Source organism: Centropristis striata, chromosome 5 (assembly GCF_030273125.1).
Source record: "Centropristis striata isolate RG_2023a ecotype Rhode Island chromosome 5, C.striata_1.0, whole genome shotgun sequence".
In the NCBI taxonomy this organism is placed as follows: Eukaryota; Metazoa; Chordata; class Actinopteri; order Perciformes; family Serranidae; genus Centropristis; species Centropristis striata.
Window position 1 is genome coordinate 7,812,007 of NC_081521.1, and position 12,468 is coordinate 7,824,474.

At 38.6% G+C, this 12,468-nt stretch overlaps 1 protein-coding gene and 1 pseudogene across 1 annotated transcript in view; one reads left to right on the top strand and one right to left on the bottom strand.

The window, feature by feature from the left end:
- Nucleotides 1-1,126: 1,126 nt before the first annotated feature.
- top1b (DNA topoisomerase Ib) overlaps nt 1,127-12,468 on the bottom strand; it is a 31,778-nt gene continuing 20,436 nt past the window's right edge. The window contains exons 16-21 of the mRNA XM_059334105.1: nt 10,789-10,857; nt 10,534-10,648; nt 7,290-7,417; nt 7,015-7,109; nt 5,842-5,991; nt 1,127-1,942 (exon numbers count right to left, since the gene is read on the bottom strand). Coding sequence (XP_059190088.1) covers nt 1,840-1,942; nt 5,842-5,991; nt 7,015-7,109; nt 7,290-7,417; nt 10,534-10,648; nt 10,789-10,857 — 660 coding nt within the window. The 3' untranslated portion in view covers nt 1,127-1,839. The remainder of the gene's footprint in view (nt 1,943-5,841; nt 5,992-7,014; nt 7,110-7,289; nt 7,418-10,533; nt 10,649-10,788; nt 10,858-12,468) is intronic.
- Nucleotides 11,201-11,403, top strand: LOC131972409 (U2 spliceosomal RNA; annotated as a pseudogene).

The following is a 12,468-nucleotide window of genomic DNA, read 5'->3' on the forward strand; positions in this document are numbered from 1 at the left end:
TTTTTTTCCACAAATACAAGTTTTAAAAGGACAAAGTGAGGACAAAAAGGACAAGATTGATGTTTTATTCTGAAAACTACAAAGCTCAAAACAATAAGCATTCAACCAATCCAGGGTTGGGTGATAAATGTTCAAATAGCGAGAAATATTAATGAAAAAAGTTAGAATATCCATTCACATTTTTGAATTAATGAGGACACTTTCTGCTTAATCACAGCAATACCAACAAACAAACAACACACTACAATGATAGACATCTGTGATCTTTTTTGGCAAAAATCAAACATCCCTCTTTAGGAAACGTCTCTGTCTGAAGGGACAGTCTCTTTTTAGGTCTGGCACACAAAACATGATGCTGTGCTTCAGCAAGAGGAATGTTATCAAGGTAAAACTGTGGAAACACACACACACACACACACACACACACACACTGCAAAAAAGGTGTGTCTAAAAACCAGATAAAAACACTAAATCTGAGGGAAATGATCTTGCTGCATGGACAGATAATTTACCTTGACAAGATTTCTTAAATTAAGATTATTAAATCTAGAAATAAGCATGTTGAACGCTTAAAATAAGAAATTAACTCCACAATAAAACCAGAATAAAACCACATAAAAGTCGAATAAAACCAGCTATAACCAGAATAAAACCAAGAGATTTCTTAAATTAAGATTATTAAATCTAGAAATAAGCATGTTGTACGCTTAAAATAAGAAATTATCTTAATTTAAGAAATCTCTTGGTTTTATTCTGGTTTTATGTGGTTTTATTGTGGAGTTAATTTCTTATTTTAAGTGTTCAGCATGCTTATTTCTAGTTTTAATTATCTTAATTTAAGAAATATCTTGGTTTTATTCAGTTTTTTGTGGTTTTATTCTGGTTTTAACTGGTTTTATTCGACTTTCATGTGGTTTTATTCTGGTTTTATGTGGTTATATTGTGGAGTTAATTTCTTATTTTAAGCGTTCAACATGCTTATTTCTAGATTTAATAATCTTAATTTAAGAAATCTTGTCAAGTGAAATGATCTGTCCATGCAGCAAGATCATTTCCCTCAGATTTAGTGTTTTTATCTGGTTTTTAGACACACCTTTTTTGCAGTGCACACACACACACACAAACACACACACACACACACACTTGTTGCATATGAACAATGAAGAGCTTCTTGTTGACAAGCGCACATTTTATAAAACACTGAATCATAGTTACTGAAAAATGATAAAATATGTACATCCCTGAAATAAACATCAGAATCAAACTAAAAACATGACATTCTATGTGCTAATAATTATATGATCATAGTGCTAGGGTTTCTATTCTTCACACTGTCGTCTGTCTGGCATTTTATTGTACCAATCTTTCACGCAATTCGACATATTGAAATTCATCCTATTATCTCTCATATTGTTCCTCACAGTCTCCCGTACAAACGTTAATTAATTCATTATTCTATTAGAATATAGAATGTCTCAATAAGTCTGATGGCTTACAAATTTCAGTTACAGTCGTGTCTGACAAAAGATAATACTAATGTGTTCATAGGTGTTTGATCACGGGCAGATAGCTGCAGCTACATACACACTACTTTAATTTTTTTTAAAAAGAGAGGCGCCATTTGGCAGCTTGGTCAAATGGTTCAGGAGTTAAATTCCTATATTCACAACCAATCCATAAATATACAGTACAATTATTAAACTGTGGTCACAGCTTGGACAAAGCTTCGTCCTCCTTCGCGGCCCTGCAGTAACCACACAGTGGAAATCATCTGACATCAACTACAAACCATCTCTGCAATCAAAGGCATGTTTAGAAAAGGTAAAACATTAAGTGTGTTTAAAACTCGTAGTCCTTCTCAGCCATGTCGATCGCCCAGGCGAACTTCTCTCTCTGGGTTTTGTTGTAGATCTTCTCGATGGGAACGGCCCATTTCTTGCACCTGGAGACAAGAGAAGACAAAGCAGTTAAAACATGACGGAGCTCCTCCACTCACTGACTGCAACACTGTTAACTATTCACTCTGTAGGAAACCCCATGAAGACGTGACAGCGAGTCGGTTGTCAACAGAAAATCAACAACTATTTGCTCATGTGCATTGCATTAATGTTGTTTCGACTTAATTTGTGACCCATGCTTGTTTACTGCTTTTTATATTTCACTGTGAAAGAGTCCACCATGTATGACTATAAAGTTGTTTCCACTACGGCCCAATACCCGGAATGAGGCGGGTCTCACTCACCGAAACGCCCCTAATTTGAATACGAGCCGTCCGGAGCGGACTTTTGACGGGACTTTTTTCTCCCCTGAAAAAAGCCTGGTTGCTGATTGGATAGAACGCTAAACAGGACGTGACGTAGTACTCTACACGCACCATTTGTAAAAGCCAGCGAAGCAATGTTGCCAACTTAGTGACTTTGTTGCTATATTTAGCAACTTTTCAGACCCCCTTAGCGACTATTTTTCAAAAAAGCAACTGGCGACAAATCCAGCGACTTCTTCTGGTGTTATTGGAGACTTTTGGAGACTCATTCTTACTCTTCTTAAGGAGCCGCGGGGGCTGGCGGGTCCTTAAGAAGAGTAAAAAGTCGAATCGGCACAGTCCTCCTGCAGCAGTCTCTCCCAGCTGCAGCTGAAGCCGGAGGGGATGTTAACCCCTTAGCGTCCAGTCTGCAATTGTATGTGCTGCTGCTGCAGGAGGTGTTCACTTCTTCGATCTCTGTTTGTTTACAACAAGCACCAGACACTCTGTGCACAGTTCGCGATGCCGGTTAATTCACGATCACGATGTTTATGATCAGCGGAGACATTGTGCATAATTAGCCATGCTGCTTTGTTTATGATCAGCTGGTGATGTTGTGCACAGTTAGCGATGGCGGTCAAGGTTGCGTCTCCCGTGTTTAATCTGTCGTGAGGATCTAAAACCATACGTCACCTCCAGAGTCTCTAAATCCCTCTGGGGGCCTTTTTGTAATGGAGACACGCAGAGTGAGCAGACATTTGAGAGGGCGTGGCCTGAGACTTTCCCAGCGGCCACTCTTCCCCCTAAAGCCTAAATTTGTGTAATTCATTCTATAATCCATGATACAACTTTGCATCACTCATATGCTAGTGTATTGAAATAGACCTTGTTTAAGGTCCCTCATAGCAGCAAAAGCGGTTAAAATAAATGTAATAAACAATTACTCAATCAGTTCTATTAATGGTCCCGGTAAGTCATGCCAGTGATCCAGCATGCACAATACCAGGGACATGAATCAGGTTTCCTCAGTGGAATGCACTCGTAAATAATAGTATTCACTACACCTGTGCTTTTCCTGTTATGACATGTCATAACAGGAAAAGTGGCTCACTATCATACTATCATGGTTACTGTTGCTAGTAACACCTGTGCTTTACCTGCCACCAATGGAAAAAGCTTGTCAAACAGCTTAATTCAACCATTATACAGACTTTGGTTGGGAAGCTCATGGCCTGAGCTTTTCTCAATTGTTTTCTCGAGCCTGACTGGACAGACTATCATTTATCACTCTCTCGCCACTGTCCTGCAAACCGAACCATTCAAGGCAGAGCAGGGACTACAAGTGACTTCTCTGTCTCTAAATGCAGCAGCATCATAGCTCTGCTCTGGTGTTATGCACCAAGACGCACAGCAAACAAAAACTTTCACTTGATAGATTTTTTTTAAGCTGACAAATTTAAAACCAATTGATGCTATAAGACTTACATGATTAAGTTAAGATTAAATCTAAGAGACACCTGTGCTCCTATTTTGGATTAAACACTATTTATTTTGAGTGCGTAATGCGGCCACACTTGAAAAAAATATCAAAGAAATGTACAATAAAATGCTAAATTTCACACTTGCTGCAATTAACTGTTCAGTGCAGTGTTATAAGCCGTGTTACCTTTAGGATGAAGAGTGGCCACAGGGAAAGTCTCAGGCCACACCCTCTCAAATGTCCACTCACTCTGCGTGTCTCCACTAAAAAAAAGGCCCCCAGAGGGATTTAGAGACTCTGGAGGTGACATATGGTTTTAGATCGTAGCGTAATCACTTAGCGACAGTTTCGACAGTGACGTCACATACGCAACGGATTAAACACGGGAGACGCATCTGTGCACAACATCAGCAGCTGATCATAAACAAAGCAGCATGGCTAATTATGCACAGCGTCTCCGCTGATCATAAACATAGTGATCGTGAATTAACCGGCATCACTAACTGTGCATCAGTGTCTGGTGCTTGTTGTAAACAAACAGAGATCGTTAAGTGAACACCTCCTGCAGCAGCAGCACATACACACTGTACCGCTACAGAGCTAACTGTAAGCCTGTTAGCAATTTGCAGACTGGACGCTAAGGGGTTAACATCCCCTCCGGCTCTGCAGCTGGGAGAGACTGCTGCAACTTCGACTTGTTCTTACTCCTCTAGTAAGAACGAGTCTCGAAAAGTCTCCAATAACACCAGAAAAAGTCGCTGGATTTGTCTCCAGTCGCTTTCTTGAAAAACAGTCGCTAAGGGGGTCTGAAAAGTCGCTAAATATAGCAACAAAGTCGCTAAGTTGGCAACACTGCTTCGCCATTTAAGAGTTAATTTCTTATTTTAAGCGTTCAACATGCTTATTTTCTAGATTAAATAATCTTAATTTAAGAAATCTTGTCAAGTGAAATTATCTGTCCATGCAGCAAGATCATTTCCCTCAGATTTAGTGTTTTTATCTTGTTTTTAGACACACCTTTTTTGCAGTGTACTGCATGGCAGAATAAAGTGCCAGCCTGGCGAGCAGTAAACCCAGTTCTACATGATGTTTTCATCTCTGTTCCACTTATTGACACATACAGTGTGGATGTAGGTTCCCATGCACCACCCAACGAGGGGGGACCTTACAATCAGGCAAAACACGGAGCATTCCTGTATCCATTGTGCTTGAGGAGGAGCTCCATAAATAGCTGTGGGGCACGGGTTAGGGAGGGCTGACCACTGTTCCCCTTCTCTGTGGCCTGGCCCTCCGTTCAGCCACAGACAGCTCCTCATTGACTTCCCACATGGAGGAAGGAGCGCTGTTTGGGGACGCTCCCTGGCTTTCAGAAACAAACCCCATTGTTCCTCGCGCTCACACGCTTTTCTTCCTCTTATTTTCCTTTTGCAGCAGTTAGCTTTTTTGCTTGTGCTGCTCCTTTTCCTACAATGCAAGAGAATTTCCTGCCTTTCTGTCACCAAGGTAGATATGCAGCCACCCACCCAGAGAAAGCCGGTGTATTAAACAGTAGGCGGCTTACTCATTTACTCATTTATCACTGATTTTTTTTCACTTTTTTGCTGTAGTAACAGCTGTAATCAAATAACAGCCGTTAACCCTTAATAGGGCACTCATTGAAATACTTGCAAATTCCAAATTTCAACCCTAGAGTATATACAGCCAGAATGTGTAAAAAAACATACGGACCCGGGGGAGGGGGGTAATATTTTGAGAAAAAAGTTTACGAGATTAAAGTGGCAAATCTACGAGAAAAAAATGTGCAGATTTATGAGATTTAAAGTGGTGAATCTACGAGAAAAACGTTTTTTTTCTTCACTTTTTTCTCGTAAATCTGCGACTTTTTTCACGCAGATTTGCCACTTTAAATCTGCGACTTTTTTCTTGTAGATTTGCCACTTTAATCTAGTTAATTTGCAACTTTTTACTCTAAATATTACAAATTCATGTGGTTCTACAACCGCACAGAGAGACACGGGGACCCCATTTTTATATCCACTGAAGTTACCAAATATAGTTCTTCGCCCGATAAAGGGTTAATAAACAGAGGTAAACAATTTCTGCTCTTTCACATAAATACCATGCAACAGAGATGCGTGGATCCAGGTAGTTGAGCTTGGACGTGCCCAAAGCAATCTGCTTGTTCTCCTCTCGGTCTGTGGCCTGAACCTGAAGCTTCATCAGCTGCTCCTCTATCCTCTGGACAGCTTTACGCTTCATCTCCACAGTTCTGAAAGAGACACAAACACAGGCAGTGAGGAAGAAATATAAATACACTGCAAAAAGGTGTGTCTAAAAACAAGATAAAAACACTAAATCTGAGGGAAATGATCTTGCTGCATGGACAGATAATTTCACTTGACAAGATTTCTCAAATTAAGATTATTAAATCTAGAAATAAGCATGTTGAACGCTTAAAATAAGAAATTAACTCTTAAACAAGATAAATTAAAGCTGCAAGCAGCGATGAACTGGCCCGAGCAGAGTGACCTGACAATTATTTGTTTCTTACCAAGATAAAAAAAAAAACATTTTGTGTTTTTATCTCTTTTTGTGTCTTTTTTGTGTATTTTTATCTCTTTGTGTCTTTTTCTAAAATAATTTTACGTCTTTTGTGTCTTTTTTTTTTTTTTTTTTTTTTTGTGATTTTATGTTGTTTTTTTTACCAACAAAAAGACACAAAAAAGACACAAAAAGACATACAATCACATTTTATGACATGAGACATAAAATCACATTTTATGACATGAGACATAAAATCACATTTTATGTCTTTTTTTGTGTCTTTTTTTGGTCATTTTGTGTCTTTTTACATCTCCTTTTGGTCACAAAATTACCAAAAAAGACCAAAAATTTACAAAAGAGATCAAATTAAAAACTTTAGATTTAGAAGTGTTAGATAATTTATCTTGTTTTAAGAGTTAATTTCTTATTTTAAGCTTTCAACATGCTTATTTCTAGATTTAATAATCTTAATTCAAGAAATCTTGTCAAGTGAAATTATCTGTCCATGCAGCAAGATCATTTCCCTCAGATTTAGTGTTTTTATCTTGTTTTTAGACACACCTTTTTTGCATTTTACAGCAAGAGAAAGAGAAGAGAGAAAGACAGATGTACAGAGACAGGAATCATTTTAGAGATGGAATGAAAAGCAGATGTCCTAAACACCAGTACAGATATAACGCTGTGGCTTTATATTCCCAAGTACGTAATGGATAAAACTCTGTTGTTAGCAGCGAGCAGGCTTTCTTACTTTTTGCTCTTGTCATCATGGGAAGCCTTGTGATCAGCCTTGGCAGCCTTCAGCTGCTTCCTGGCAGCTGACAGTTGATTCTGTTTCTCGTCAATCTGCAATCACAACAAACACGGGCTGAGTGAAGCTGATAATCTGCATCACTGTAGAGAGGGAATTTTTTTTTTGGCTTTTATAATAAGAAATAATCCCAAGTTTCTTCAAGAGAAACCAAGATGACAGCAGGAATCATAGCTTGTGGAGGGACAACAAATACAAAAAAGGTGTTGTCTTACCTTGGTCTGAAGGTTTTGCATGGACTTCTCAAAGGTTTTGGGTGGAGCTCTCTGGTGGTTACAGAGGATGGCCACTGCCCGGTTGGCTCGGTTGTATGACAGGATTTTAGCTGGGAGGCTGTCATCAGCTGGAGACCCAACAGTTACACAACAAGGTAGGAGAAGTAGTTTACAATGATTGAAATCTGTCAAGACATTCAGATATCCACTGTTGGGTTCAAAGCCCCATATCCTTCATCTCTTCTTCTATAACCCCTCGCCCCTATACTTGTGTTCCCCCAATATCACAATGTCTGTCTTCACCTGAACTAAATTAAGTCATGCAAAAGGCTCAAGTAATGTGGGGAAGTATGGAAATTGAGGTTTCTGCAGACGGGATGCTAAGGGGTTAACATCCCCTCTGGCTCTGCAGCTGGGAGAGACTGCTGCAGGAGGACTGTGCTGCTTCGACTCGTTCTTACTATTATTAACGAGCCCCCGCGGCTCGTCTCGAATAACACCAGAAAAAGTTGCTGGATTTATTACCAGTCGATGTTTTGACAAATAGTTGCTATGGGGTTCTGAAAAGTTGCTAAATATAGCAACAAAGTTGCTAAGTTGGCAACACTGCTTCGTCTGTTTTTACAAATGGCGTGTGTTGTTGTCGTGTAGAGTAATACGTCACATCCTGCTTAGCGTTCTATCCAATCAGCAACCAGGCTTTTTTCAGGGGAGAAAAACGGCCCCGCCCCCTGGAGGTTGGTGGACTACTGGTGTAGAAAGTGTTCGATTAGATCTGCAGGAGAGCCGCATTTTAAAATGGAAATATCGCCGACAATCAGGTTAATTTAATCGTGGCGGCCAAAATCGAGATCACGATTAAAATTCCTTTCATTGTGCAGCCCTAACATACACTGTATGTAAGAAGAAGATGTAACGTCTAAGTTTACCAGCTGTTCATGAAGCAATTTACCAGCGATTATCGAATGGCAGCTTTAATCCGCTTCCTATATGCAGTTTATAGAGTCACATTCTCATTAGAATTTATAGTTCTTTGTAGCTGTTCAGCTTAGCACTGTTTATTTCCTGTGAATATGGAGAGTTGTTAGTGCCACAATTAGGTTAGTTTTAATATATGTTTTTCACTACACAATAATAACTTGGACACTCATCTTCTTCCTTTTCTTGTGCAATAACCGTGCAATATTTTTATTTAACTGCTAATTTAAGTCTTCTTATTTATCCACCGTACAAAACACAACACCATACATTCCTCTGTATTTATTTATCTATATCCATCCTCCATACAGTTCTCTACATTTATTTATCTGATCTTTCTTTCACTTATTTACTTTAATAATGTATTGTTTTGTTTACTGTCGATTGTTTATTTTAACTGCATTTGTATTGTATGCTACTGAAACTTCAATTTCCTTGAGGGAGTCATTCCAAAGGGATCAATAAAGTCTAAGTCTAAGTCTTCCCCCTTTCTTTTACAACCTAATTTCTACATACTAACGTATTAGCAATAGTGCCTGTGCATCTGTATAATTATTTACATTCATAATAAACCCTTCACCCACGCCACAATGCTGACAAAATGTCCTAACCGCCAAAAGCCCCATTACAACTCACATTTCGCTTGTTATTTATTTCATTTGTGTTTACAACAGAGCGGTTTTATTTACACAGAAGCTCTGAGTTACTATTTGTCGCTGTCAGGTATGTTTTATAGCACATGAGTTTATGTTCCATGTTAAATATTTTATTACAAAGCCTTTTGTACTATTCTCCCCCTTGGGAGATGAGCTAGAGTTTTATTTACATGGAGGTTTTTTGCTTTATTATCTTTCCTTGTCAGATATAAACAATAAAGAGATCCAATTTGCATATACTGCCTTATTGAAGAGACTCATTATTTTATATAAGATTGAATCATTTTTTTGGTGTTGACTTTGATGTAGGCTGATACAATAGGAATCCAATAGGATTGTTACTTTGATAACATCAGCTGGAATCACCTGTTGAGTTTAAAACAATGCATACAGGTCCAAAATTTCCAGAATTTTTTGTGCAGCTCTCAACATTTAACCCATTTAGCCCTAAAACGCCTGTAAAAAATGCCTGTAAAACATCTGGGTGATTTTAAAATAACCCCCTAAAACCTGAAGTTTTTCTGGAAATTCAACCGAAGCGTCAATGCTTCCTACTAAATAATAGATTTTTCAGCCTCTGTAGCAGATAGAAATGAAATTCAAAAAGTATTTGAGAGCTTATACCTTTGGCTTTCACGCATGAGAAGTTGAGTTTATTTGTCCAAACCTTCAATAAAGTTTTTTAAAAAATCAACGTGTTGCATTGCGAACCTCCCACATGTATTCTGATGCATTTCATTGGCCAAGAGACCGAAAATAGGAGTTAAAAAACTACAAATACTACAAAACAACGTATCCACTTTCGAGGCTTTAATGGTGGAATAACGCAACAGCGCCCCCAGTTTTAATGGTAGAAATGTAGTAATGCTTTCCCGGCTTAAATGGGTTAACCCTTAATAGGGCAAATACTTGCAAATTCCAAATTTCAACCCTAGAGAATATTTGAGGATATTACATACAGCCAGAATGTGTAAAAAAAATGACCCGGGGGAGCGGGGTAATATTTTGAGAAATAAATTTACAAGATTAAAGTGGCAAATCTATGCGAAAAATGCGCAGATTTATGAGATTTAAAATCGTGAATCTGCGAGAAAAAAGTTGCTTTTCCCCCCACTTTGTTCTCGTAAATCTCTGACTTTTTTCACACAGATTTTCCACTTTAAATCTCTTAAATCTGCAACTTTTTTTCTTGTAGATTTTCCACTTTAAATCTCTTAAATTTGCAACTTTTTTTCTTGTAGATTTGCAACTTTAATCTAATACATTTGCAACTTTTTTCTCGAAACATTTTTATTTTTTATTTTGGATATCCGCTGAAGTTACCAAATACGGTTCTTCGCCCGATAAAGCGTTAAAGATCATTAATTCATCTTTTGGTCTTCCACAGACATTAAATTTAAAAAAAAACATTTAAACACAATGCATTATAAACAGTGCAAAACAATAGTTCTTTACATGTATCTGTGTACATGTATGTCCCTGACAAACTATCTAGTTTTGGATGAACTGCTGAGAAATTGTGTTAAACTGCCAAGAGTGATTAAGAGTTTTAGCTGTGTGGCTGTCATTCAATTAGCTGCCAGTAATTTAGTGAAGCTGCTGGTACTCACGACAGGCCAGCTCCTTGAGCTGCTGCTGCAGGGTGATGGAGGCGTTGTAGGTACGAAACACCTTGGCTGTCAGGCCGTCCATCAGCTCCTGTAAGTGCTTGTTCAGAATAGAAGTCTGCAGCAGACACAGAGAAAGAAATAAAGCAAAGGGTGTAGAGTTTGGAGAGGCAGTTGAAACAGAGGAAATAATAACAAGAGAGAAGAGTTTGCTTCGACCAATCCTTGAAGGCAGATAATCATGTGTGTGTTTCTTACATTCAGTCTGTCAAAGAGGTCGTCTTCAGGCTGCTTGTTCTCCAGGAACAGCTGGAGGTTTTTAAATACCTGACAGGAAAACAGCAAAGATTTATTTAGCAGGGAATCACTAACATTTTGTCACACTGCAGTGAGGTTGTGTTTTATTTTGTGTTCGTTATTTCCTGTTTTATTTTGAAATAGTAACTCTCCTCTCGTTTCAGGTCACTTGTCCTTCCCCGTGTGTCATCTGTCTGATTAGCTGTGTCCCAATGTCAAGGATCCTTCCTTGGTAGGATCCTTCCTTTGGAGTCGGGTCCTCCTGAGGCGAGGCCAGAATCCTTCCTTTCTCTGGTGTAACGCACAAATGGGACAGCCTTCGGAGTGTGCAGCTGTGCGTCATTGCGTAACTGGACGTCCTGCTTAAATTCAGCGCCACTCTCAGCCTTTTGGCTAAGATCATGTGTAGTATCTGTTCTTATCAGTTTAATAAAAATAAATAAATACATAAATAAATAAATTCAGCGGCGCAGTTTCAAAAACAGTTCACAACATGGATGTGTCTTTGGCATCAGCACTCTGACACATATTTGTGAAAATGGAAGAAGATGCTTTAAGGTTGAATCTCCACCATTTAGCAAGTAAAAGCCACAAAGTGGATTAAACCTGAATATTTAACTGATCCTGGCTGAATTTGGCCGCTACTTAGTTTCATAAAAGCAACGGAGCATAATTCATCATGGAAATATGTTCTGTGATTTTTTTATTTTTTTATTTTACAGTACAGTACAATAACAGTTATTTATAAATAACAATAACGGATAATAGCGGACTTTCGGTCCCTGTAAACACAATAAAGAAATGTATAACTTTCTGAATGGCATAGTTGCACATAGTACATCATCATCGGACGAATATAAATTAATTAACAATAACTTTAGCGACTGAGACGGCATTAATTATCTTAACCTGCGATGTATCAAGATGACGTTTATTATCTTTAGCTTAATATTGTGGCATTTGTTTATGTATATGTTTTTGCTTGACTTTGAACACATGTTTTGTAAGTTATGTGACAACATTCAGTGTAAACTGAAAATACTTATATATTTAAATGCATATTGCGCCGCCGGCGTCGCTGTTTCTATGCTCGCCATTTTTAAATCTCCCGGTAGTGTCCTTCAAATCCAGCCGTTTGAGCATCCTTCCTTGACATTGGGACACAGCCATTGTCTCCCCTAATCAGTGATTGTGTTCACCTGGTGCTCCCTTTCCTCCATGTGTTCCAATAGTCTGCGTTTTCCCTTGTCTAGTACCTGTGGCTGTGTCCCAAAGTCAAGGAAGGATGCTCAAACGGCTGGATTTGAAGGACACAACGTCATCGACATCCGCCGAAGGACTGTCCCAATGTCCAGGATCCTCCTGGAGGACAGAGTCCTTCTTTTGCCCAAATTCCGAGGATGCATTTGTGTATCCTCCGTGCGCTCCGACTACCCATAAAGCATTGCAAACACCGGTCTACCGGGAGATTTAAAAATGGCGAGCGTAGAAACAGCGATGCCGGCGGCGCAATATGCATTTAAATATATAAGTATTTTCAGTTTACACTGAATGTTGTCACACAACTTACAAAACATGTGTTCAAAGTCAAGCAAAAACATATACATAAACAAATGCCAGAATATTAAGCTAAAGATAATA